This window comes from Chaetodon auriga, chromosome 19 (assembly GCF_051107435.1).
Source record: "Chaetodon auriga isolate fChaAug3 chromosome 19, fChaAug3.hap1, whole genome shotgun sequence".
NCBI lineage: Eukaryota > Metazoa > Chordata > Actinopteri > Chaetodontiformes > Chaetodontidae > Chaetodon > Chaetodon auriga.
Window position 1 is genome coordinate 21,464,707 of NC_135092.1, and position 27,937 is coordinate 21,492,643.

General features: G+C 44.7%; 1 protein-coding gene across 1 annotated transcript; it reads right to left on the minus strand.

The window, feature by feature from the left end:
* Nucleotides 1-28: 28 nt before the first annotated feature.
* Nucleotides 29-27,636, minus strand: cwc27 (CWC27 spliceosome associated cyclophilin). The gene is made up of 14 exons (XM_076758586.1): nt 27,417-27,636; nt 26,975-27,071; nt 26,073-26,185; nt 25,833-25,976; nt 25,601-25,699; nt 25,408-25,511; nt 24,723-24,792; nt 24,056-24,135; nt 23,922-23,958; nt 23,672-23,838; nt 13,502-13,605; nt 5,691-5,800; nt 5,488-5,591; nt 29-569 (listed from the first exon to the last, which is right to left on the minus strand). Exons 1-14 carry the CDS (start codon nt 27,456-27,458, stop codon nt 407-409), a joined length of 1,434 nt encoding a protein of 477 aa, XP_076614701.1. The 5' UTR covers nt 27,459-27,636; the 3' UTR covers nt 29-406.
* Between the last annotated feature and the right edge of the window lie 301 nt (nt 27,637-27,937).

Genomic DNA, 27,937 nt, shown 5'->3' on the forward strand with positions numbered 1-27,937 from the left:
TTAATTAAAGCCAAACAGAATCATTACAGACTGTTTCCAAACGTACTTTATTTCTCTGGCAAAGTCACATTTAAGCTCTGGACGACAGAAACAGAAAAAGAACGGCATAGAAAAGTTAGCAACATCACACACAGTCCAGTCAGGACCCCAATCTTTACCACGAGCACAGTTTTAATCCAGATGAGCGACTGAGCGAAGTCCAGGAGCAGCTGGTCCGAGCGGAGACGCCTCCCCATCACAGATTACAGGGATCAGGTCAGCGTCCTCAATCCAGATGTTCCAGCCAGGAGACTCTTCAAAGTTTGAGGCGGGTTTGAAGCGGAGGAAACGTGGACAGGCCGGGTGCTGGATGTCCACTTTCTCAGTCACATGGCTTGGGCAGGAGCCGACCTTCGACCTGGTGACCTCACCTCTTGGCCTTCTTCTCCTTCATGATCTTCTTGCTCTCCTCTCTCCTCCGTTTATTGACGGGGTTGCGTGGGTCATAGATCTCGAAAGTGTCCTCGTCGTGCATGTTGGCATCCTTGACTTTTCTGGTTTGCTCATCAAACTGCAGAACGTGGGCCATCCTAAATCAGACGGAGAGAGGCGGAGAGGGATCAAAGAACAGCGGTGCAGCATCCACTAAATCACAGCTCTGCAGATGTGTAACCAACAGGCTCGTTTCTTCTCGCTTTGACCGGCTTGATTTCAACATTACAACCAAAAAATGAGAAAAACTAGAACACGAGAAACAACTTCTATTATTCTGATCCCCGTTTCTTTTTAAGCTGCTAATAATAAACTTCATTCATACTTTTAGAGCAGGCAGAGAACACTGAATAAACAGATACACAAACATACACTGAATGTTTCAGGGGACTGAGTCCTTTGAATGGTGTATGGGTCTGTCATGATGGTGGTGCAGGATGGTAAACAGGCTGATTGCTATACTTGAAATTAAAATTAGAATACAAGGAACTGCACCCAGTGTGCAAAAATAAACGACATATACGATGACGTTTACAATGTGCAGGATGAGCGTGATGAAGGGCTGTTTTTGTGTCTGGTTGTTTTGGTGCTCAGTGATCTCTGGCGCCCACCAGAGGAAAGAAGTTGGAACAGGTCGCGTCCCGGCTGTGACCTCATGAAGCTGTTCTGGTAAAGAAGTGATCAAAACGTGTGCACAGAGCGACATTAGCGTTAGCATTAGCATTAGGCCACCAGATGAATTTAAGTCTGTCATTAGCTCTGTTTTGTTCTCCACCACCTCCTGAGGTAAATATCTGCCGGTTTGGCTGCGAAACGCTCCACCAGCAAGTCGCTAACTCTGTCTGTCTGCTGTTCAGTGCTGGGCAGGTAGCTAACAGCGGGTTTATCAGAGCTTTTTCACTGAAAACAGCTGCGACTGGAAGCAGCGCTGATGAGAACGGCGAAATTGAACAAGTTGTGTACGAGCGATGAACCGAAAGAGGCTAAAAAGAGCTGAGAGAAACAGCGTCTGACAGCTGAAATTTGCATTTCAACTAAAGCCCAAACACGTCCAATATATTCTGTAATGCTGCCTGTGGGAAGCTAATATGGAGACATGCTAAGCTCAGGACACACAAGGTGTTCGAAGACAGATTTTAAGCCTTGTTGGAATATAAAGATGCAGCCACACAAAACGGTAAAAACAGGATTTGAGAATCTGGATGGTTCAGGTATTAATACCAGTATTCAAAACGTACTGAATGAATCACAATCAAAAGACCACGTCTTTGTCCGACGACCACAGATCAGGTATCTGATGGTAAACAGTGAGAGATAAGAGGTGGTAAAGGTGCAGTGTTGGGCTCACGTTTTGAGACAGCAGGTCAAAAACCCTGAACGAAAGCCTGCTCTCCAGAGAACAGACGCTCATGTGTCTTTCATTTCCCCCGTCAGCTTCTCTTCCCCCAAAGACAGATTAAAGAATCAGGACATTCCTCACCGGAGATATCAGTGTCAGGCAATTCACAGATTTCTCCAGCTGCTCTGTGAAGGCTATCGGTAAATCTGAACAACAAAGCAGGAGTGACGGATCAATTACAAGCATCCATTTTTAGCCACGCCAGAGGCTCAAAAGCTGTTATCAAGCAGCTACATCCTCCTACGTCCATGTGTGGGTGGAGAATCGAGTATCAGAAACACCTGAAGAATCGAGGAAACGTTAGTCATGCTAGCAGCGTAGCTCTACTGGTCCACTGCTAACATGTGACTGACAGGTCCCAACAAACATCGGATGGCACGAAATTTGTTTCATGACCAAATATCTGCATTCACATCAGTCATTTAGTGCTAATTAGCTAAATTAGCATGCTAACACCTTAAAATAAAATGGTGAACATGGGAAACATTATACCTGCTCAACACCAGCATGTTAGCATGCTGATGTTAGCAGCTAGCTCAGTGTCTTAGTACAGCCGTTAGCATGGCTGTAGACTGTTAAACCCGAAGGAAACTCCATCAGAAGTTTCTAACGTCTGTGTCCAACAATTTCTGTAACTGTCCAGCTGCTCGATCCTCTATGAACAACTGAGTCTCTCCAGGATGCCCCTTTCATACCCAACCATGATCCTCTCACCTGTTACCAATGAGCCTGTTTCCCTGTGGAATGTTCCAAACAGGTGTTTTTGGAGCGTTCCACATCTCTCCCAGTCTGTGAAACGTGTTGCTGCATCAGATTCTCAGATCAGATTGTTTTCCACAGCGTCTGAACACGTTTTTCATCGAGGAAAGATCCGATTTCTGACGTCTTCGGACAAAACGTCGACAGACTGCTTCTTTTCTAGCCTAATCTGACCCTGGTCGTGTCTGAATACATTCATTTACGCTGCTTTTTAAGTATTTTTTGGGCTACTTTTTGTTCTCTTAGATAGAAGACAGGAGCTACAGGACATGAGGGGACAGTCCAGCCTGGACTCAAACGGACATTGTGATTGGTTGCCGTCTTAGACGCCCCATGACAGTGACCATGTTTGGGGCTCTGTGGTTTCCGGCGCTGATCGGTCGTTAACTGGCTCCACTGACTGCTGCTCGTGTTCGTGAAGCCTCTCCGTCGATGTCCACAGGCTAAGCTACCACGCACATCAGTAAAAATAGCTTCAGTCCAACTGTCTTGTGTCCCAATCTTCGGTCCGTCCCTTCAAAGCTGATGGTCAGCAGGTCTTTCTTATCGGCCACAGAGAAAATATTTACAGGACTCAGGACTGAGTGTGTACACTGTGCACCAGCGTGGGCTTCAAACCCCGAAACAAAGCCGCTGTATATTCTCTCGTGTGTATTTTAAAGTATTTTGTGTTTGATTGCTTGTCTGCTGTGTGCGGCATGTGTTGTGTCTCAGGCCGTGTGTGTGTGTGTGTGTGTGTGTGTGTGTGTGTGTGTGTGTGTCTCCAGCGTTCATTTGAAATCGGCAGGAGTTGTGACAGCTCATCTAGAATGTAATGGCTAGACTCTGGCAGACCCTGAGGACTCCTGCAGCGTGAGCGGGCCGCCTCTGATAATTTGTCTAGCAGTCTCGGCGATGACAGCCCGCCGGCCGTTCAGCCTCAGAGTCCCGCAGCTCGGAGACGGGATGTGGAAACCCGGCGTTCGGGGTCTTATCAAAACCACTCTGTGCTGCCGTGATGCGAGGCTACAGAAGCTTTTCCTCAATTTATTTTTCTAGCTTTCTTTCTTTTTTTTTCGCTGCTCGAGCAGGGGGAGTGAGGGAGGCCAGGAGGGACGGCGAGAGCAGCGCTGGACGCTTTGCATGGAGAGTGTGGACTCTGTGAGGTTGTGTGTGTTAGCAGAGAGGAGGAGGAGGAGGAGGAGGAGGAGGAGGGAGGCAGAATTTGTAGACACAGACACAGATGGAATAGTTTACCTCCTCTGGCCCAGACTTGACTTCCAATGTCTGACCTGTTGTAACCCACATTCTGTTCACAGAGCTCCTAGAGTGGCACAGACTTCCCACTGGTGTTTTTCTAGGACTGCAATGCTACCGCCGCTGTCCCTCCCCTCTCGCCATACCTGGCGGGGGCGGCACAGTGAGGTGTCTGCAGCCAGGAGAGGCTCCAAAAGGCAGCCAAGGCTTCTCTCAAATTCATTAGCCCCCCACCCCCCACACACACAGACAGATTACACTTCAAGGGGGCTTCTGGAGACTAATAGCAACTACAGATTTTGTTATTCTAAATCTCTCACACACAGACACTTTGCTCGAATTCAAACACATGGTATTCATTTCAAACCTCGACTCTGTGCAGTTACACTTTGAGATCTTTGGTGAAAAACAGAATATGAGAGGAAAACACAGCGTCAGGGCTGATTTCCTGATGGCCGATCCGGTGGCTGCGGGTTGAAATCCCGACTTGACGCTCACACACGCGCACGACGTGAACCTTCGCACACATCTATGAGAACCTGAGGCGAGCTTCGGGTCTGACAAAGGTCGGCTTCATCGTCCGTGGAGCGAAGAGGGGTTTTCTGCAGGATCTGAGCAGCTCAGCGTCTCGGTTGGGCCGCTCTGACTCTTATAATAAATGGTTTCTTTTACAAGCTCCCACAATCCAGCGCTCACCACGCGGGAATCAACAGGACGAGCGCGACGTGAACCCAGCGGAGGCTAATGAAAAAGGCCTCCTCGTGCCAGCTCGTCATGCTCGAGCTTCACCGTCCACAGAACAGAGCGTTTGCCAAACTTCTTGAACTCTCCGGGAGCGCTCTGGACTCCGGTGCGCTCACACGCTGCTCGGTGCTGCTGCTAATATCTGCTACAGCGAACGGTGTCAGTGATTCAAGGCTCCGCACGACGGCCTCCACGCCAGCTATTTCGTTGTGTCTCAGGCAGTGTTCCTGCTCCAGACGCTTTCATACACTCGATGTTTGGCGTAAACCACCGACACAAACGTCCTCCTGACTCTGGCTGGTATGAAATTACAATAATTAAAGATAAAGTAACAGATACTCGAGTGAAAACAGACGACCGTGGCCATAAATCGAACCCGATGAATATGAATTAATCACATCTAACATTGAGTTCATTCAGCTTCACAGTCAAACCTGAGCACCAAACAAAATCCCCTTTATTAATCTGTGAATTCTCTTACTTCATCTATTAGTTCTGTTTTGGTCTCCACCAACTTCTCAGGGAAATATCTGCCTCTCTAGTCGACTATATTTGTTTTTTTTTTAGCTTTTTCTCATGAATTTGAGGTTGTTGTGAGCGGTGAGATGACAGACGGTAAAGCTGTGGCTCGTAAAACCAAAACAACGAGCTGAAAGATGCTTTTAAGTCGAGCAGATGTCAAAAAGGACTAATGGTGGTGAGCGTGCTGACGAGGGTCTGAACGCAGTGATGGATTCTTCTCTGAGGTTCGCTGAAGAGAAAGTTCTGTGAGGACGCTCTAAAAAGTGACTGTTTTCATGATGACGGATGACCAGAAAACCAAAGACATAACGAGCCTCAAACACTTCTGTCTGTTTGAGGGTGTCGGGCTCACTGACCATCCTTTGTCGTCGTCTTCTTCCAGCTCCTCCGCGTCCTCCTCCGGAGCGTCAGAGATGGCCGAAGACAACTTGGACTTGAAACTATTGAGGAGGGCCAGCGTCTACCGGAGAGATCAGACATGGTTAAAACTGTAAACTATGCTGAACAGGGGTCAGACTGGTATTTCAGCCGCTGACGAGCACACGCTGACGTCTTTCACCTGCTCTTCTCTGCCGGAGCCTTTCTTCCGTTTTTGTTTCTTGAGCTCCTCGTACTTCTTGCGACCCTCCAGATACTCGGCCACGGCCTCGCTGGAGGGCGTTTTGTCCGCTGCAGAGACAAGACACACGTCAACACTGATCACTGCTCACTCATTACTGACGTCATCATTTCACATCGTTTACGTCCTTTAGATTAGATTAGTTCTTCGCTGACTGACACTCACACTGCCTGGAGCTCACATCGTTTGGAAGGCTTTCACACCACAAACAGAAATCAAAAAGCCTAAAATATTAAAGTTAGTTAAAATTATGCAGATAGCTTGGACGTGCAGTATAGACGGTTTTTGATCTGTTTTCAGATTTCCTGTAAAATAAACCATCTTCAGCACAGAAATCCTCCACAACTAAAATGACTCTGCAACAGCGATGTGTCTGAGCCGACTCCCCCAAGCGGACAACAGCATCTCCTCATTCCGGCATTTGACAAACGAGGAGCCCAAACTGGGCAGAACATGATCAGAGAGAAAAGATAAAAGGAAGCAGAGCTTGTCAAGCTGTGACAGTTGCTGCCGTACCTGATCTGAGAACATGATAATACAGACGAGGCCGCACGGGGCGGTCCTCTCATCTGAGAGGGACGAGCTCTGCGTGAATCCACACCGCTGCTGCCAGCCTTCACAGAGACGGAGTGAACTAAAGCCCCAACCTAGTAACCCCTCGCTTTATCTTCCTCAGTCGTGACCCACATTCTGCTGCCACCTTATACCCAAACCTTATGTAATTGATCGCCCCGAGGAGAGCAAAGGCCTCTTTAATCCTCCGCAGAGACAGGACACATGAGCATCTGTGGACTTCATTCATCTTTTCATAAATACGTGTCCCGTAAAAGAGCCAGAGCTGCTCGTTTATGAATCACATGAGTTCGGTTTGTAGATTAAGTGAGAGAATTAGTCAGCAGCTGTTTGGGCAAGTAACTAATTATTCAGTTGTTTCTTCTTAAGTGTGAGGTTTTTCTGCTTTTTCTCTGCTTTGTGTCGTCCTAATCTGAACATCTTTGGTTTCTGGAGAAGACATTCACATGTTCCAGCTGCTCATGAGTGAATATTTCCTGGTTTTCTGAATGGTCTCTGATAGTAAAGTGAATATCTTTGGTGTTTTGTTGAAGAAAACAGGCTCTGTGGAACTAGATACCAAAAATGTAATGGACTGAAGGATTAATCCAGAATAAAAATAATCCTTCGGTGCGGCTCCAACAGGAACAAAAGGGCCTGAGATGTAAGACTGGACACTGCAGCAGCTGAAGGCGCAGCGCTGACAGCAATGCTGGGAATCATTTTCCACCTCTGCAGCGAGCGTGACGTAGCCTCTCATCGTGAATGAAAGGACAGACCGTCAGCGCGCCGACGTCGGTGTCTCATGCCGTTAATGTGCTCGTGTAAATCTCCCAGCTCAGACTGTGCTCAGGCTGTGAAGTCACAGAGTGGCAGACGGTGAGCACAGTCTGCTGGCTGCCCGAGAGCTTTCTTTCCACAACAAAATGTGATGTCAAACACGCGGCGAGCCCCGAGACAGCGCCGCCTCGCCGGACGAGCCGGGCTGGACGCTGTGACACATTCGGCCGCAGCAAACAAATGATGCAACAGAGAAAACACTGAAGCCCGCTGCTGCTCAGTTAGCTGCTTGTGTTCATGTGTAGTTATTTATACAGCTGTTTATCATGAGCATGAGAAGACGAAGTGAGAGAAACACCAAATTACATAAGAAATGTAAAACACGCGGGAGAAAAATGAAGCTGGAGGAGCAGAAGAGCCAGTTAGAAAGACCCGAAATACCAAACGTAACCTGAGGTGACTCCTTCTGCAGAGACCCCACCACAAAAAGACGTCAAGGAAAACATTATTAGGGCAAAATCTAAAAAAAAAACCTCAATGTAGAAACTTTGAGCACGGACAAACACAGATTTTATTATGAATACAAAGTCCAATTTTATGCTGCAGTGAAGAATCTGTGGAGTTGAGCCTCAGTCAGTCAGCAGCTCTCACCCAGAAATCTCCTAAAAGGTACAAACTCTCATTAAAGGAACAGTTTGACATTTTGGGAAAAACTCTATTTGCTTTCTTGCACAGATAAAAGCAACAACTTACATTCACCCACTAAGTACGAAGCCAGGAGATGGTTAGCTTAGCTTAGCATAGAGACTAGAAACAGGGGGAAACTGCTAGCCTGGATATATCTGAAGGTAGTAAACTCCCACCGGCACCTCTAAAGCTCGCACAGTGAGCCAGGCTAGCAGTTTCCCCCTATTTCCAGCCTTTATGCTAAGCTAAGCTAATCGTCTCCTGGCTTCATATTTGGTGGATAAATGTGAAAGTTGTATCGATGCTTTCGTCTCACTCTCTGGAGTTTTTCCCAAAAAGTCAAACTGTTCCTTTATTGTGCATTTGTACCTTTTAGGAGATTTTTCGGTGAGAGCTGCTCATTGAAGAGTCTCACAGAGATGCTAGCTGTTTCCCCCTGTTTCCACCCTTTATGCTAAGCTAACTAGTTGCTAGCTGTAGACAAATTTAACAGACAGATATGAGAGTGGTATTTTCCCAAAATGTTGAACTATTCCTTTAAATGAGGAAACTTTCCACTGCACTTTATTTCTGCATTTTAACACCTGAAAGTGACTTTTTAAGACGGTGAAGTCAGTTTTTCCAAATCAACAGATGGATGGATCTCCTCATATTGGAAGATATTTCATGTGTATTTATAAATAAATATATAATAAATACATACGTATATATGAAATAGTTCAACAACGAAACGCTTCCATCCCGCGGGGCGTTTGGGTCACGTATCATTCAAGAAAAACGTGGAATTATTGTTTTGGGCTTCGAACACTTCGATCACACGCAGGCCTGGAAATCGAAGCGCCGCGCTCGTCCCGTCTCCTGCGGAGTCAACGTGGACGCCTGCTCTGCTGCTCGAGGGCCGAACCTCTTTGTCTTGATTTATGAGACCAACAAGTGATCTCCCTCCATCTCCCCCCCTCGCCTCTCCGGCTCGGCCTCCCCGCTGCAGCCTGTGACATGCTGGATGCTGACTGATGATGCCCTGAGGTCCTCCACGAGGAGCGCACATCTCCCTCTCCAGCTGTTGTCACTAACTACTATCCTTGAGTTTGATGGCCTTTCTAACTACATTCCTCCCCTCTCCTGTCACCTGGGCTCAAACAGCCACAAATCAAGCGCTGATGTTGTAGCAACCGAAGGCCGTTGTGGACGACGAGCTCCTCCGTGGAAGCTTCCCCGTCTGTTCAACAATCAACAGTTTTCAAAGAGAAGTCAAAGCAGCACGGCGCCGAGCTGTGAGGCAACATTTCTGCGGATCATCAATCAAAAGCACATCAAAAATGATTATCAGTTAGCGCTTCGGGGTCAGCGCCGGCGATCCGTCTTCGATTATGCAACAGCAAAGACGACTCGAGTTTCACAAGGCTGCAGAGAAAATGAGCTGGTCAAGAAGTGCTCGGCGGCGTCCTGCGCCGACAGAATAACATGCTCATCTTGATCACAGGTAATTGGTGCTTCAAATATCACTTTCTTCAAAGTCAACCATGTGCAACCACTGTAACGAAACACCACCAGCGCGCAGCGTAACCTGTATAATATGAAGGTGGGATGAAGACGCTGCCACAGCGCTGACGGTGGGTTTTGAATGGACAGCGGTTTCAGAGTGCCTCTCTTATTTTTGGCGCCGGCAGCCGGCGGTCATGCCAGCAGAGAGAAAACCAGACGACCAGCCGGAATTCAAGTGATGAAAACTCAAGCGATGACTTTTTTAAAAACGTCAAAAATTCTGAAGAGATGATTTTGGTTTTCACTGCAATCAAGAGTGATGCTGCGCACATGGGGAAGAGGACGGCTTAATGCATGAGTCACGTGACCATTTCTGGAAGCATGACAGGTAGAAAAACTGGAGCAAAGCAATGAAAAACCTCGGCTGGACTGAATAAAGACGTTAAAATTCATTTTAGTTTGAACGTATTAAACTAGACGTAGGACAAACGAGCCGAATTTTATCTTCAATGCGATTTTGGCCTCATGAAAACAAGAAAATCGAGGTGAAGCAATAATGGAGCCACTCTGTTTGCTCTCGTTTTGTCTCGGGTTATAAATCCAGCGCGCCCTCTTCTATGACAGCGGCACCTTCATCCCTCCGTTAACGCCCAGCGTCGCTCTGTTCCAACAGAATTTCCTCGATGTGAGTTCAATTAAGTCTCATTTTCATGTTTTTCAGTTGAATTATATTCAAAGTTAAAGGACTGTTAAAAAGTGTTTTTTAAAGCTTCAATGAAAGCACGTTTCCAAATTCAGTCATTGTGTTAAATAATCTTGATCTCCATATTGATGAAAATATTCGTGATTATGTTTTTTCCACTTGTAGCCTGAATCAAAACAAGCAGCGACCACTTCACACTGACGCCGATATGAGAAATACACAAACATCGTCCTGGAGTCAAACCTTAATTTAAAGCCACAGACAGAAAAAGAACAAAAACAAAAACATTTCAGCGACTGAAGAGATATTATTAAAGCGCCATGAAACACAAAATTGGTAGTTTTCACTGTGTCATCAACATCTTTCTAATTCTTTCAGACTTTTTTTTGGCGTTTTGCCTGTGAGACAGCTGACGGCATGAGGAGAGACGGGCGTGTCCCTGCTGGGGGACAGATGTTATGAGTCTCAGCCATCGAGTCACTGGACCAAATACCAGTTTGAACAAGTCATTTCAAACTGCACCAGCAACAAACGATAACACTCATCACAAATTCTGGAAATGTAGGATTGTAGGACGAAAATCCAGCTCAAATATCCACTAAATGATGTTAGAGTCCGTCAGTGTTGCATAAAGCCGCCTCACCGGAGTCAGATTCCTTCAGTGTGTACACATACTTGGCCAATAAAGCCGATTCTGATTCTTACCACAAAGAATTAAGACCAATATGAAAGATATCATCAATCCTTTGGTTTGTCTGTTTTTTCTCACTTGGAAGTAAAGCAGGGTATCATCAAATATTCAGTGATGCGGCTGCCAAGGCACGGCGGGTTGGCACTTCGTTTCTCGATACCACGCAACCATCTAGTAACGTTTGTTCCCACAGACCAAACTCAGCGGATCTGTGGCCAAAAAGAAGCGCCACCTTTGGCTCCGACTGCCGCGATGAGAGCGTGCTGAGTGTCTGCAGCTGTTCAAACCTTCACATGGTGTCCACACTCATCCCTGATGCTCTTCAGTAAAACTTCATGTTGAACCGACAGTCAGTTGTATATTCTCCCACTGGGACTTGAAAGCTGCGCCATCCATGCTCGTCACCATTAAAGGAAGCCGTCCCGGGGTCGCGTTGCTCGCTGCATCTCCACATTCGGTTTAGATGGTGCATTCAGGTTGGATCAGACCACAGGTGGAGCACAATACTGCTGAGTGTCCACCACTTGATGTATGAGAAGAAGGGCTGTCAAAACTGCTTTGTTTGAACCATTCGAGGATGTATTTTGTGTATATTGTTCATAAAGACATGCTGCTAAATGTCTTACTGTCTGTCTAGATAAGTACACATTACAAAATAAACAAGCTAAATAATGTCCGATACCGTGCTGTTTCAGCTTGACCTACATTTAATTAAACCGAAGCGATGTTGTGTGCAGAGTTTCCAGTTGGTGCAGGTCCACGTGTCCTGGAAGTCTTCAATGTCCCAGACAAACAGGAGGAATTCTGGTCACTTATTATCTGATTATGGACCCTATTTTCCCATGTTTTTTGTGTCTGTTACATCGCTCGCGCCAAAGCCACCAGACTCCATTCACAAAAACAGTAATTTTATCATCGTAAAACACACAAAAACAAAATAAAACTCACCAAAACCTTCTTGGTTCGTCTTTTCACTGTTCCAGCAATCATCAGTAATTCTGGTTTGGTTGGAATAAACTCTTAATTCACTGAACTGACAGAGGAGCGAGAGAGAGGACGGACATCAGAGAGGCAGCGGGGGAAACGTGGCGTGGAGCTGGAACATTTCCACATCTACATTTAATTACCGCATAAGGAAAACTGGTTTTTGACTCGTGTTCATCATGAAGTGCGTTCAGTGCAGCCGCCGCGACGCTGCAGCTTTATTTCCGCAATCAAATATTAATTTTCACATTTGCAAAAAGCAAGAAAATCAAATGACTAAAAGATCTTTTATGGTACTTTTTCTAACATTGTTCATTGTTAAGATTTGCTCATTTGTGTCAGTAAACTGAATATCTTTGGGTCAAACGACCTACAGCTCCAACATTTCTTTATAAAACATCCTTAAATACAAAGACTGATAAATCAACGTTAACTGCAGCCTTGAAATCCTTCAGATCACGTGCAGCCCCGCTGAGCCGACACTGACCAGTGTGAGAAGCATGTGAGTGAAATGAGACCAGAGGCTGACCCTCACAGAGGTCAGAGCAGACCCAGCGGAGTGATTTAAGCTTTCGGGGACGGCAGTGTCAGAGCGAGCCTTAAAGTGTGCGCGCCGCTGCTCCGGCGGGACGAGATAAAACGAGCCCTCGCCACAGTGTTCCTCTGTGGCTGAGCTGAGTTTAAGATTTACAGCATTTGAGCAGACATCCGTCTCCCCTGCAGTGGCCATTGGCCCATGACATCTAAGAATTCCATCTAATGGAATTAACTTTTGCTTCCAACACAGAAATGTAATGAGGAACTCTTAAAAGAAACTCCTGCCTCTGGCTAAGCTGCCAGAGACGCACAAAACAAAGGTCCCTGGCAGAGTTTAAATACCTTGTAAGATAATGGAGGAGCTTAGGCTAGCTGCCACTCGGGGTAACAATGCAGCGCTGTTACTGACTCAACACTTGAGTTTATAACTGGATCTATTAAGAGGAGGCCTCTTTCTGCTCCGTGTGTTTGCAGAAACAGCTTAACTCTATGCAGATATCACTAAGAGCAACTCATTAAATCAGACTCACCGACAGAATCTCAGTTAATCTCTGCATTAAAGCACAATGTGACGATTGTGTTTTGTGCTCTTTCACCTAAAATCTTGAACCAATCAGCAGCGAGTCAAGAGTGGGCTCAGTGTCTGTGTTTAGAAACAGAAAAACCATCAGTGTTTGTGGAGACAAAAACAATGTTTGAGCAACAAAAGCCCATCATGGTCTTCAGTGCATTCTGGCTGCTGATAATCCCACGGTTAGGTCGGTCCCTGCGGAACCCCCCGCAAACTATTTTGTTTTGTTGCACAAGAAAATACACACAACCTCAAGCTAACCTCTGCGCCTAAGCGGTTTTTGGTAATTTTCAAAAATGTGTTTCAGCATCAGCAAAAATCCAGAGATTGACGGCATTATGACAGACTGCAGTGTGGTGAGGACCCGAGGAGATTTGGGGGCAGATTTTTTACAGACTCACGTCGGCCAAAGCTGCAAGCTAACAAACACACAAAGGGTTTGATGTGCAGCTATGGCGGCCACTAAACAACATGCACCCACGCAATTTTCTCTGAGCTTTAACACAAAAATGCAGACCCTTGGGGGGGAAAATAGACGTCTGCAACTAATTGACAAAATCAGAGGGTTGCCTGTCTTAGTGTCCATTAGCAGAGAATGTAGCAGAGACCACCCTCTTAGAGACTGTTCACACTTTCAGAGCTCTGTGGTGAAAGAGTTGCTTTTCTTAAAAAGCACCTCATTGTGTAACACATCATCAATAAATCTACTGTATAGTGGAAAACCGTCCATGAGCAAATGCAGAGGAGTAGAATCTGCTCACCGTCCTTGACTTCTTCCACAGCAGGTTTTGAACTTTCTTCTTTCCTTTGCTTTATGGCCTGCAGCTCCTTCTTCAGCTGTCGCGCCTCTTTCCGCAATTCATCACTGCGGAGAAGCGAGAGGAATTAAAACTCAACGTGTATAAACGGCATTAAGGATTACACCTGCAGCACACGAGAACGATGACAGAGCAACAGGTTCACAGACAAACATCAGTCACGACGAACTGAGCGAATAGCTTCAGCAGACTCTTGGCTCCTGCTGTGAAATCAGCACATACATCATTAAAAGAAATTACATCAACACCCTCCATGTTGCTGCTCTTTACACCCAAACGTCGACTGTTCTGGAACTTTAAAATTAAGCACTCGTGGTTAATTCTGCAGGTAGATAAAACACAAAGTGTCAGAATGAGGCATGTACATTAAAGGCTTGGATGGAGCCTTAATGAAGTAATTGTTCTCCCCTGCAGGCTCCTGGAAAAGTTCTAGAAGGGGCGCCGACGTTGAGCCGAGTCGACTAAGAAAAAAGTGTTTCCTTCTTTTTCAGTGAAGCTGCAATTAACTCATCCTGATGATGTCACTTAATGGTGGAAACAAATACAGATTGGTTTGTCTCGTGCCGCAAAATACTTAGAAAATACAAGCGTGTTTGGGAAAAAGCATCTAGAACCATGTTTAAGTTCTTATGTGGGACTTTCTGAGAACTTCACGTTAATTTTCATTAGTCTACATGAGAACAGAGATGGGAAATATTGTTTTTCAAGTCACAAACAAGTCTATAATCTTGGCAACGATTACGTCCAAAATCAAGGACCCAGTCAAGACCACCAAGTTCCAAATCAAGAGATGAGTCCCAAGTCAAGACCAACAAGTCCCAAGTCAAGTTTCAAGTCAAAGTCAGCAAAGTCTCAAGTGAAGTCCCAAATTAAGACAAACAAGTCCCAAATGAAGTCACGATCAACAAGTTCCAGGTCAAGATCGACGAGTCCTAAGTGAAGTCCCAAGTAATGTCCCAAGTCAAGACCACAAAGTCCCAAATTAAGACAGGCAAGTCTCTAGTTAGGACTAACAAGACCCACAAGAGCAACAAGGCCCAAGTCAAGTCACAAGTCAAGACCTGCTTATTCCAAATCAACAGACAAGTCCCAAGTCAAGGTCAACAAGTCCTAAGTGAAGACCAGCAAGTCCCAAGTCAAGACAACTACGTCTCATGTTAAGACAGGTGACTCTCTGGTCAAGACTAGCAAGTCCCAAGTTAAGTCCTAGGTCAAGACCAACAAGTCTCCAGTAAAAACCAACAAGCAAGTTGCAAGTTAGGAACCAAGTCAAGTCCAACGTCACATTCCAAGTTAAGACCAACAAGTCCAAAATCAAGACCAAAGTCAAAGTCCCATTTCAAGTCCACAACATTGTGTTTCAAGTCCTAAACAGGTCATAATATGCCCTTCACAAAACTGACTGCTGTAGGTGTTATATGATGCGATTGATTTTATCAGTTCAAGTCCCGAGTCATCATATTCATTACTTGAGTCTGACTCGAGTCACCTCCGCAGAAGCTTATGCACACAGTGAATATGCATGTCAGGCAGAGCACAACACTTTGGATGAAATCTGTGTGATATTATTTCACATTGTGTTCAATAAACTACATAAACGCTCTGTGATACATGAAATACACAACTGTCAAATACTGTTTGTGCTACAAGTCATGAAAAACTTTATACTTCCTGTCCTTGAGTGGTAACACATTAAGTATTACGGGCACTACTCATGTCCAGCAACCCTTATAAAATCTTTAACTGGAGGACGGAGGCAGGCCAAGGCACATCCTTGCTTCCTTGACTCAAGGTAGCGTCCGTTTTGGCAGGTGGCCCGAAGCCCAGCTCATGCAAGGCTAAATGCTAGAAGTCTGAACCGGGGCCAGCAATGCCGATTATTGTTCCCCTTCACGATTGAGACTACTGCCAGTTGCAGAGCAGATATGTTATGTTAGGAAATGATAATATTTTTGTACTGCCTGACAGCTCTGTTTTTGTCCCATTCTCTTGCAGAGCCACAAAGCACAGGTAAGCTGCACAGTCTGGGCCCCTGGCCTAGAAACATGTGAGGCATCTCCAGACCAAACAATGGCAGCCTTTGTTTCTTACATCTGCTTCTCTGGACTGACATTCATTTACATCCTTTCCTTTTCTTCCCTTTTATCTGGAACCTTGATTCTTCTGTTTGTAGCTTTCAAACACTCATGTTACCTTTGCTTAACTCTGATGTTGCCTGTGGCAAAGCAGTGAGGCATCAAACTGAGTGATATTTTAACTGTAAGTGCCCTGACAAATATTAAGAGCTGTGGCCGACTTGATGTCATGTCTCTTCCTCGTTAGCTTCCCCGCTGCTCCCCAGGATAAACATGAGGAATCAGTCAGACGTACGGTCGTTAGTCCTCGCTTTTCATGAAGAAAAAATGTTGCAGCTGACTCCAAACTGAGTTGCCAAGAGCAGAACTGGTTGGCAGAGTCAGACTTGGCCTGTGTGAGGAAGTCGCCTGCTCAGCTCTGTCTCAGAGCAATGACAACAAACCTCTTCGCTGAGGCACACTATTTATATAGAGTGCGGTAATGCTACTCAGATGTGACGAACCAGAGGTGGGCAAAATAATACAATAATTCAAAGATGACAGCTGCCGTTCACAGTTTCACACAAGAGGTAAAGCCTCGTAAATTTGGTTTAATTGGTGTAATTATTTGGCTAGTACACCTTGTTCAAGACCTCCATCAAAGGTAAATATAGCCACTTCATCTTAAAATGTTTAATTACTGAAGGACATGAGCAAAGCAACATGAAAATGAGGTCAAGTCAGAGATCGTCTATGTTTGAGTGTTAGTTTTTGCTAAGGTAGAACATGCCATCATAAGATCACCTGTTATTACGAGGGCAGCTTTGCAGACAAAATTAGTCATTCAGGTGAAAATCAATCAGCTGTATTTGTCAGATTTAACAGAGGTTGTACAAATTGCCACATTTTTAGGGTTACACCAGAAATTTAGTGCCGTAGAAAGACAATTAAAAAAGAGCAAAGTCAAGGCAGAAGAGGCAGAAATATCCTGACTTTTAGCCAATAGTATGGATCAACCTTCAAAAATGCTGGATCCTACAGTTCCCATAATGCAATTTTCTGATAAAGATTTGTGGTCTCCAAGCTAATAGTCTCCAGGGTTGTTTTCTCAGACATGACAAAGCTCTTCCACAACCACAAGCGATAAAAAAACAACCATTTTTCCAGGCTGTAGACTTCACCTCATGACTACTGAACTGATCTTTAAGTGTATAAATCAGCTGCTTCAAGGCAACACACAGGTGTGCAACAGGGCCAGATGCTGGCTGCCTGGATTACTGAAACAAATGCAAAATTATGTAATGTGACAAAAATCACACTACATATGCTGAAGAGCCTGACGACAGCAGGTCAAAGCAGCTGTCTTGACATGACGCAAAGCTCTTACTGCAGCAGTCCGGCCTCTTCTTCAGGTCTGAGAGGTGAACTTTTTTGCATTTATTCCACAGCGAGGAGCACTTTGGACTGAGCGATCGTTCGCTGCCTGCCGTGACATGCTGCCATTCAGAAAACAAGAGACATATCCAAGGCAACAGCCAAACAATCGGCTCCACAGCCGCGGTGCCAATAAAGAGAAAGAGGCCAGAGAGGACAGGAAAAGCCCCAACAACACCTGTTAAGACACACCTTGAGGCTCAGCAAATTCCTCTGGAGACCCTAACAGTCCAATACTACAAATTATTTGGTTTCTACGCATGTTATGCAACGTGAGAGGTCAATAATAATTTTCAACACGTGACATAAACATAGGTTTTTGATAAGGACCCATGAGATTTGGTTATTTATGAATTGTGACCGAGAAATGTGCTTACCGTGATATTCTACAGTGGAAAAATGACCCCGTCAGTGCCCTCTGGTGGACAAACTAATGACGGCACCATTTCTAAATGAACCACCAAAATCTTTGGCATTTCTGTACTGCAATTTATTTCTAACAGTGGATCAACACACACAGGATGCTGACGTATCTGTAATAAACTAAGATCTGACTCAAATATCCAAACTAAACATTGTTAGCGCTCAAACGATTAATCGCTCAAGTATCAAGTATATGTTAGCATCAACCTGCTACCATTGTTCAGACTGAAGAGTAAAGGAGGTAATATCAAATATGGCCGACAAATCTGATATTTGATGGAAATGTTTTAAAATCTTTAAATTACAATTCACAAAAGTTACACAATATACCTTAAATTACAAAATGTCAAGCTAAAACAGACAAAATGACGAGCCAAACAGCATCGGTTAGCTTAGCATGACAGGATATTTCAATCTTTTCTCATTTAAACTGTATGAACACCACCAAGTGGAAGACATATTTCTGCATAAAGACACAAAACAAAGTAATGCCAACATATACTGAGGATTAGCAGTTAAGTTTGATAAACAGAACGGCTCCTAAAACTTATTTTTGAAAGTTACGTTACAGCTTGTGATGCTACAGTGACATTCTCAGGTTTTCATGGTGCAACCTGGTTTAGAAAATCAAACTTTGGAAGGACTTTTGTAGTTCGTTTAGTTTAGCAATGGGTTTACAAACAGCTGGTGTGATCCAGTCCAGCTGCTGCAGCCGTTCAGGTTCAATGAAGACTAAGATTAAGATTTTATTCTGTAAAGGTGAAAAGCAAGATCGGAAGGACGGAAGAAGAGGATTTGGAGGAGTTTGTGGAGAGTGCCCTCGTTATCTTACCCTTTTCTCTACAGACACATCCATCCATCCATCCACTAATTGCACTCTGGTGGTCTTTTAAATCCCCTTAAAAACCCACTCAGATGTTGTCATTAGGTGTTGGATAAATAGACCTAAATGGGCCAAGCTGCATTCATTATGGATCCTTTTTGTGAATCTCCACCACTCCCAGTGGCCCGGGTCTGCCAGGGGCTGCCAGCTACTGTCATTCTTTCAGAAAATTAAAAAAAAGTGAAACCCAGAGAGCTGTGGATGATTAACTTTTCATAAAGAAAGCATATGAAGTGATTGGCAGCAGACCAAGAACTCTCTCATGATTCAGAACCTTGCATTTAATACTCCAGTGTCTGGCAGGAGTCTGAGGCTGACACAGGAATTCGACAACCTTCAAAATAGTCCAGCGATGACTGTACGGTTCATCAAAAATTCAATGGTTTTCCAAAATGTACAAGCAGACGTCCTTGCCTTTTTTGGATTTCTCTGTATTTTCATTTTCCGGCCTTCAAGAGACTCTAAGAAATGCAATAACTGATAAAGTCGAACTGGCTTCAGTTGAAATACAAGCACGGTACGACTGCAACGAGTCAAACGTGTATTCGACAGTAAAATTTAACACCTAAGTCTCATTTCGTGTAAGTACACCACAAGGATGGCAGCAGCAGCTTCTCCGTGCTACGGTGGACTCAAACCAGTCTAACGACTGAGCAAGTGATGTGGATGAATGTGCTAGAATAACAAGATGGCTGGGTGAACTCCCCTCAGGGGGCACTCCATGGCTTGGTCAAAAGCCAAGGAGAACTGTGAGCTGGAGTGGAGGAATCCAACCTCAACACAGGAATTTGCATGACTTTGCAGAGCGATCTAGACCAACACATTACCCACGCAGTGGACCAAGGTTCCTCTTTTCGAGCGGCTTATCTTCCTCGCAACTGTCGACTGGATCCTTTGGCCTTCTGTTAGTTAGTCGTGATGGAATGAATCTAGAATATCAAGAGTTTCTTTTGTTGTTTGTATTAGTGTCATGTGGCCATGAGTTGTTTGAAAAAGGACATTGATCACAGTCCATGTGGCTGCTCTGCTGTATTTTTTAATTATTTTCAGAAAGCCTTAACCCCGTCGTCCTCGACCTGCATCGCTGTCTGGAACTGTTTCCAGCGAGCAAATGCCCCATATGGGGCAGACATGCTACAGTGGGCCAGAGATGTGTAAACCTGGCAGTTCCAAAACATACACAACCCCACTGCCAAGAACTGGATTATCTCAAGCAGTTTTCTGCACAAAAGCAGCGCTGAATGCTTTCTTGATCTCTGCAACCTTTCCCTGCGAACGCGTTGGGTTATGACCGATGACAAGAGACAGGTGCAGCCAATTAATACAGAGTGACGCAGCGTCCGGGGAACGGCCACTCGGGCAGGATAATTAGTGTCTGATGTCCCATTTAAGTTACGCTGTCCACAAGGCTGGAAGGACGCTTTCTTCAGGAGCGCTGTGGCAGAAGACCAAAGCCAGAAAGAAGAAGATGAAGACTCGAACTGTAATGGCTGCTCAAGACAAAGGACAAGAAGTTTATTTTGATGCTCAATTACTCGTTTTAATCATTTTGTGAGCAAGTAAGACTCACACTTGAGAGTCAGAGGGAAACAATAACGCCTTTGACGCGAAGAAATTCAGAGATTTTACATGCTTGACCACATTGTCAATGATATATTCACTGCTTCCACCTTTTCAAATGTGAATTTTTGCAGGTTTTTACGATATTAAACTGAAGATTTTTAGATTTTTGAGTGTTTAGATCTAAGAATCAGTTTTAATATGTCAACTGGAGCTTTAGCGAATTTGACTCCACACCAAACGAGAATTAAAAATACATTTTTCCTCGCCACTTTCGCCAAGTGCTTCCTCATGTTGGGACTAGATAATGAGTTTGGTCTGTACCAGCTTGAAGTGTCCTGAGACAACTTCTGCTGCGATTTGGTGCTACATAAATAAAACTGAACTGAACTGAATGCCCTTATCAACATCATCATAAAGCTGGTATCACTATCCCTGTGGGGACACTAACCCTTTACCTTAACCATCACAGCTGAATGTCCCTAAAACCAGGTCTTAGCCCTCAAAAGGCAGTCTGGACTCAGGGGACCTCAGATTGGTCCCCAGGATGACAGGACGTCCCTGCAAGCTGGTGTGCAGCCAGATTACGGTCCCCACCGGGATATATAAACAAGACCACACACACTCCCTCACACACAGAGTTATTATTTTAATGACATACTGTAAATGGACATGATGTGGATGATGTGATGTCTTGATAGCCGCCTCTTTAATGTCGTTCTGTTCACGCTGCATATCCCGTATATGAGCATGTGATAACAAGTGATATAAATAACAGGAAGTGCGCTTCTGTCATTATCTCCAGCCTGCAGTAACTGAAAAGCGATTAGCAGAGACAGCAGAGGGAGCCAGGCCCTGCTGGCAGAAGCAGCTCACACTGTCCCACAGCCATATGGAAGCGTTTTGCTTCCCCAGTCATGCCCCGTCGGGTTTAACAAAAGTGGCGACTACCACATACACTGCTTTTGGGACTTCATTCAGTAGTGTCTTTTATAAAGCAACCCCCTAAAGAGGCCTACTTCAAACACAGCAAAAACCAGACTTGATCAATAGCAACATAAAAGAAGCGTCAAACTGTGAGCACAAAAGCTTAACCGGCATTACCAACAACATCAAACATCGCGGCAAGCTGAGGCAAACTGAGCAGAAACAGGATCTGTTTTGATCAATCGAGACTCTCTTCTTGGTTCAGGTACGGTGCACCGTTATCTGGCAACTCGCTCACAAATGTGAACAAGTCCAAGCGTTTTGCAATCATGGAAGAGTGCAGTGGAATATCATCTGGCTGCTGCTGGAGAGCAGCGTAAGATAGTTTTGACCTGATGTAAAAACTATTTTGGTTTCAGGGAGACTCCAAATTTCAAGGTTGTCTCAGCAGCCCCGACTTTGAGGAGAAAAAGACACAATCGGCTTTGTTAACGCTCCCCCGGCCGAGGCCTGAGCAGACAGCGCACTGTACACCTCAAAGAGCAAACAACAAAAGTCCCGCGTCGCTGCCGTCGATCACACAGGACTGAGAAAAGTGGCCTTTTTTCCCAGGTGACTAGATACCAGTCGGTGTTCCTCCTCGCGCACAGAGCAGCTGAAAGCTCAAAGCAAAGCAACGGTGGGAGAGCAGCGCTCACCCTGCAACAATGCCCCCTTTGTCCCGGACTAACACTGTACCTACCAGCCTGCTCTTTGATTCCCTGCCAAGACAAACCACTGTGTTGGGTTACAGTTCTTGTAGCAAAACAATCTGCGCTTGTGTTTAATATACTACAGTCTGCCTGCATTGGCCTGGCTGTCAGTCAGGGCACACACACACACACACACACACACACACACACACACATAACTGAGCGGGGGCCCACTCCTTATCCCATTAGCGCTAATGAGAGAAGGGTATGTTGATATGTGTGTTGAGGGCTACCTGTTAGGAGGATATGGAGGAGAGATAAGCGGCCGACCAGCGGCATCAAAGACAGATGAAAGATAAACGTCTCCCTCCGTCCTCCTCAGGTCATTTTCAGACTAAAGCTGTCTCACACACCATCACCTTCCACTCTCACCTTCAGCTCACTCACGCTCTTGGCTCAGACGGACGCACTGTTTGCTTCTACTTCAGCACAGTAAGTAATTTGGTTCGAGTGCCAACATTCCTGTTTCAAATAGCAGGTCCACTGATGTTGGTCCAGTGAGCCTCGGCTGAGGTGTGTGCGTGTTCGCCGGCTGTGCGCGCGTGTAGAAACAGAGCTGGAAGATATGTGGATGACGAAGACGCCAGGCCTCGGTGGGAGGCGCTGCGTTCAAGAGCGCCGCGTTCATGGAATCACGCTATCTAGATTTAAAGTGCTGCTGTTAATTAGGTCACTGGGTGAGGACTTATTTTAGACACACGACACTTTTCACATCCTTCTTTAAACATCGTTCGGTTTACTCATCACGCCGAGCGCTGGCTGGTTCTCTGCGGCTCTGCAGGAGCTCTGCGAAGTCTGGGAAAATAACCCTGATGACGTCACAGTGATGTCATCAGGGTCACGTCTGCCTGGCCTTTTAAAGATTTTAACAGACGGTGCAAACTGGAGGCGCTTTGAAGGATTCTGATTAAAGATGCACTTGAGGTGCATTGTGGGAAATGTAGGATCCAGTGCTTGAGCCATCAGAAGACTAAAGATCTGGATCTGTTTCAGTCTCTGCTGCTTCCATTCTGACCATTCTTCTTCACATGTAGAATGCACATACACACATGCACAGATGTTATTGATAACATTGAGGGACCAACATGTGACTCAGCTACAGGTAGAGCTGCAGTGATTGGCTGATCCTAAAAAAACAACTGTTCTGATGATTTGTCTTTTAAGCAACGACTGAAGTTTCACTGTCATATGTTTGATAATAAATGGAGCATTTGGGGCTTTTGGACTGCTCGTCTCTGTTGTGTCAAAGTGCCATTTCACCGCTTGTAAAGACAAAAGGTGCCATATCTGAGGGACACACGTGTTTTAATAACACGGTGAAACACACATCAATCCGTGCATCAATCAGTGCGTCAGACTGCTTCTGAAATCCAACCGCGACCTGATCAGAGGAGCCACAGGACAGAAGTGTTTTGGGGGATTTGCTTTAGCAGAGAAACAGCAATTAATACACGTTAATGATTGTTTTAGGTCGTCTGAGCTTCAGGAGTGTTTAAATAGGACGTGAACCGCTCTCATCTCGTCTGGATCGGCCATGATATTTCAAGGTTAACTCAATGTAGAGTTGAAAGGATTAATTGAGCGACAGAAAATTAACTATAATAACTGATTAACCCATTTTTAAGGAAGAAATGTCAAACACTTCCTGCTTCTAACTTCTCAAATGTGAAGAATTGCTGCTTTTTCTTGTATTATACAACAGCAGATGGAATATTCAAGGTTTTGGACTGTTAATGAGACGAAAGACACAAAATGAAAAATCAAAGAATAAAGAAAATAATCATCTGATGAATTCATAATCGGTTACTGAAATCCAGCTCGTCTCCCTGTGGATTTAATAAACGCTCTGCTTGTTGGAAAAGTGAACGTTTGGATGGTTTACTCTCATCTAACTGAAGAGGAGAGAGAAGCTCAAAGCGGTTCATCGCTTTCTCTCTGGACAGCAGAACAACAGCTCCCCCATCAGGCCGACACGCTGCATTACAACAGCAGCGACTTCACGCTGCTGCCGCTGACTGTTCATGAGAGAAACAGGCAGCGCTCTGGACGAACTTTGTGTCGGTGACTCATGCGCTCGTACCTGCGGCTGCTCTTCCTCCCTCGCTCCTCCTCTGCTGTTTTCTCTGCTCCTTTTTCTTTCTGCAGCTTCTTTCCAATGAGCTCTCTCATCTTCTCTCTCTTATCGGAGTCGTACTCTTCGTCTGCATCCGCGTCGTCGTCAGCATCGCCGTCGACTTCGTCGCCTGTCTGGAAGAACACGCCGAGGTTCAGAACCAGAGAAAAGCAACTGTGGGAACTCTGTTTTGATCTGCACAGAATGTCGCACTGACCTCAGCTCCCTCTCCTGATGTCTTCTTCTTTGTTTTCCTGTGAAAGCAGAATGAGGGTTAATGTCAATGGACGAGCATTGTGAGTGTAGAAGAAGACGTTCGTGGTCGAATCATCCATCAGTCAGTGTACATACTCATCCACGGCCGGGACAGAGCTCAGTCTGGGGTCGTCCTTCAGGAGGTCGTGGCTGCTTTTGCTTTTTCCCTTCAGAGTCTGAAGAAACATGAAAAAACGATCATCAGCTGATTTGGATTTTATACATTTTGCAGCAGTTTTTAAACTTGAACGAAAACTCGATTTCTGTAACTTCTGTTTCATTTTAATAGAAAATCACTTAAAAACAGCAACATACACACAGATTTCTTAAATTAACAAAAGCACATTTACATTTTCAAAGATTCGTCAGGCGACAGACTGTCCACTGAAAAAGATCATGGTGCAGTAAATACTGAATGATTTCCCAGCTGGAGCCATCAGATGTAGTTTTAACAGTATTAACAGACGCGTCCATCAGCATCATTTATGATTATCTGAGATGAACCAAATGTAAAATCATGAGACTTTGGTGGAAATCAGGCTGAAATAATCAAACCTTCACTTCTACATAGAGCCTGTTTGCTTTGCCTGCACTGGTTTGAGCTGTGAGGCCTTCACCACACCCAAAAACACCAAAGACTCAAACTACTTCAATGAGACTTCAGATGTTTCATGTTGTAAAAATGACGTTATGACTTCCTGTAGACTCGTTCAGGAACTGCTCCCTGCAGACGTGGTCAGAGACGGGCTTCATATTTCAGTACCTGACTGACTTGATTCACCATCTCCTCTTCCTCTTCAGCTTCCTCTCCGAACGATAACAAACTGAAGTTCCTGCAAAAATCCCCATGAAGCATTAATAACAACACATTTATCTGTGCAGCAACTGACAGTGAGTTTAAGGACGTAACCCAATGAAGCTCCTGTCAATCAAAAAGAAAGAGAAGAAGAACAAGACGGGCTGAACCAACTCATTCAGGTTTAACTGCTCAATGCGACTGTTCAATTAATTCTGTTTCGACATGTTTTACACTTCACATTGTCGCATATACGTTTGGCTCATCAATTCTAATTATTATTAGTATTATTATCATCACTATTTTCATACTGTCAACCTTTAGAGGGCACAGACACAAAGATGCCTCCAGCAGAAATCACATGAAGACTGTTGGATGATTAATTTCAAATAACTAGAATCAATATTCTATGTGCATACATTGATGTAAATTTGGAAAGTTTTTCAGTGTCGCTTGTTGTTGCAGCAGATGTGGCTGCTGATGCACTGATCGGGCAGATGAAGCAGTCGAAGATGAAGAAGCCAGAAAATGAACAAAAGAGGTAAAAAAACCCTCCCAAACACGTCAAGGTAAACAAAAGAGTTGGAGCACCTGCAGAGCAGAAACCTTCCGACGCCACAATGAGAACGACAGACGATGTCTCAACACTCACTTTGTGGCTTTTGACTGCGACTTCTTTCCCTCCTCTTTATCTTTTTCCTTTCTGGCTTTCTTCAATTCACGAGGCACAATGTCATCGAAAGGACAATGAAGCACCTGGACGAGACAAAAGCATTTTTAACGTTAGAGACGTGAAACACTGAAGAGCTGTCAGGCGGGTGAAGAAGCAGAGAGGAAGAAAATACCTCAGCGGTTTTTATCTTGTGGGCGTTTAACGGCCTTTCCTCGTCGTCACATTCAACCTCTGCTAATCTCAGCATGTTGTAAATTGTGTCTCCTGTGACCTGCGAGAGGCACAAACGGTCAAACACACTCTGACACGCGCGGTCTGATCGGCTCTGTGCACACAGGAGACGTTTCACTCCGGCAGAAACGTCCCGTGACGGACGTCCGACCGGGACAGACGTGAACACGCACCTTGCCGAATATGGTGTGTTTGTTGTTGAGCTCGTCGGCGCGTCCCAAGGTGAAGAAGAACTGACTGCCGTTATCATGCGGCCCGGCATTCGCCATGGCAACCAAACCTCTCCGATTGAAGCGCAGCCTGGAGTGAAACTCGTCCTGAAAGTTTTAAGAGAAAGACGGCGTCAGTGTTCCCTTCACGCTGCCGTACGGGTGAGCTTTCAATCAAACTCATTCAGGAATGGTCAGTCTGACCTTGAATGGTCGGCCATAGATGGACTCTCCCCCTGCTCCCGTTCCGGTGGGATCGCCCCCCTGAATGATGAACTCTCGCACCACGCGGTGAAATATCGTGCCATCATAGTAACCTGGAGGAGAGACAAACATGAGACAACAGGCCAACATTATATTTTACAGGCCTGGAATGTCTGAACGATTTCCAAGGAGTTTCCTGGAAATAACTACATAAATTGAGAGTAATTACAAGGAAAACAGAGACGCTGTTCAACTGGTACATTTCCAGTGATTTAACGGCAATAAACCCGACAGTTTAAAGACTAAAGAGTCTCGTTTGTCTGCAGGCGAGCATAAAAGTCAACACACCTGGAAAATAAAGTGTGTGATAATAAATCAGTGATGAATTCATGCTGAGTTTTAAATTGAGCTTTTATTTCACTAACGTGAATTATTTTCCCGATAATTATCACCAAATTACAGAGTTCGTTCCAGGAAAGTTATGGACCCAGAAAATAAAGAATTACTCACAATTAATGTAAAAAGTGGAATAAGCGATGGTGGGTTTGAGTTTCGTCCATTTTGAGATTAATGGCTGTTTAATCAAACCAGCTACAACCATGAACCTGCAGCTCAGGGGTCACCGCAGGGGTAAAGGCAGATTATGATGGGATTTTAGAAAACGGTAAAGGAGATATGTTGGTCATGTGTTTATTTAACTTTGCTCCCAGGAAACCTCCCAGGATACCCCAGAAACATTAGGTCCTAACAAACATGACTCACTGTCAACTCAAAGTGCCATTTAAGGCAGATTTTCCAATAAATCTGAGCATCTCACGTGGGTGCGTGTGTTTTCTTGCACAGTTTTTGGCATTTATTTCTGAGGTACAAAACTGGAAGCATGACTGCCTTTGAACTGTTACCTTCCATGCACAGCTGCACAAAGTTCCTGCACGCTTTAGGAGCCTCCTTAGACCACAGCTCGATGTCAATTTCACCTGCTGAGGTCTTCAACAGGACCTGAGATCACAAAGTGGGACTTTTAAATAAAGACATTAGAACCACATTTTCATATTTACCTGCAGTCAGAAAAGAGAGTAAACTATTTTACAGCTGAAACATTTCATGAGGTTTGCTGCAGGACGTACAGTGAAGGCTCAACACAGCAGTGGTGTTAGTATGATTGAATATTAGTGCTACGATCGTTACATTGCGACATTTACAGTCGTCAGCGAAACAAGCAACGTAACCAAACGTCCTCCTCGCCGTTATTAACTCTAAAAACAGACTATATATCGAAGGACTTGTTCGAAATGCGAATGAAAACACAAAGTAGGTGTTAAAACAGCAAAAAGTGGCGCTCACCTTTCCGTTTGTTGGCGGCTCTTGAATGTAAATATTGCTCATTCTGCCGCTGAGGTTTGTTTGTCGTTAAAGCACGAAAATTCAGTTTTTTCACACTATCTGATCCTGAAAATATAGAAAACAGTATATAATGGTTATTTCATTAGCTTGCTCTACAAGTGACAAATATCATAACTTCGTTCCTACAGCCATCTTGGCCATAAGCGTGAGCTTATTGTTTACTTCCGAGTCCGTGGGGGTTCTCAACAAAAGCATTGTGTATTTTTTATTTATTTGAATAGTAACATTTAAATTAGTTCACTTGTTTTAACATCAAATTTACTGGATAATTAATTTACATGTGTATCAACGAGCAAATGTTCTAGTGACAGAACAATTACAAGAAATGTTATTTTCCCCCCTATAGTTGAATTTTGGTTTGACCCAAGTGTTCCGTGAAAACACACCGTCAGAAACAAAACAATAGTTTTGTTCCACTGCTGCAAATGTTTTTAAATACTTCAAATTGAATCATTAAAAAC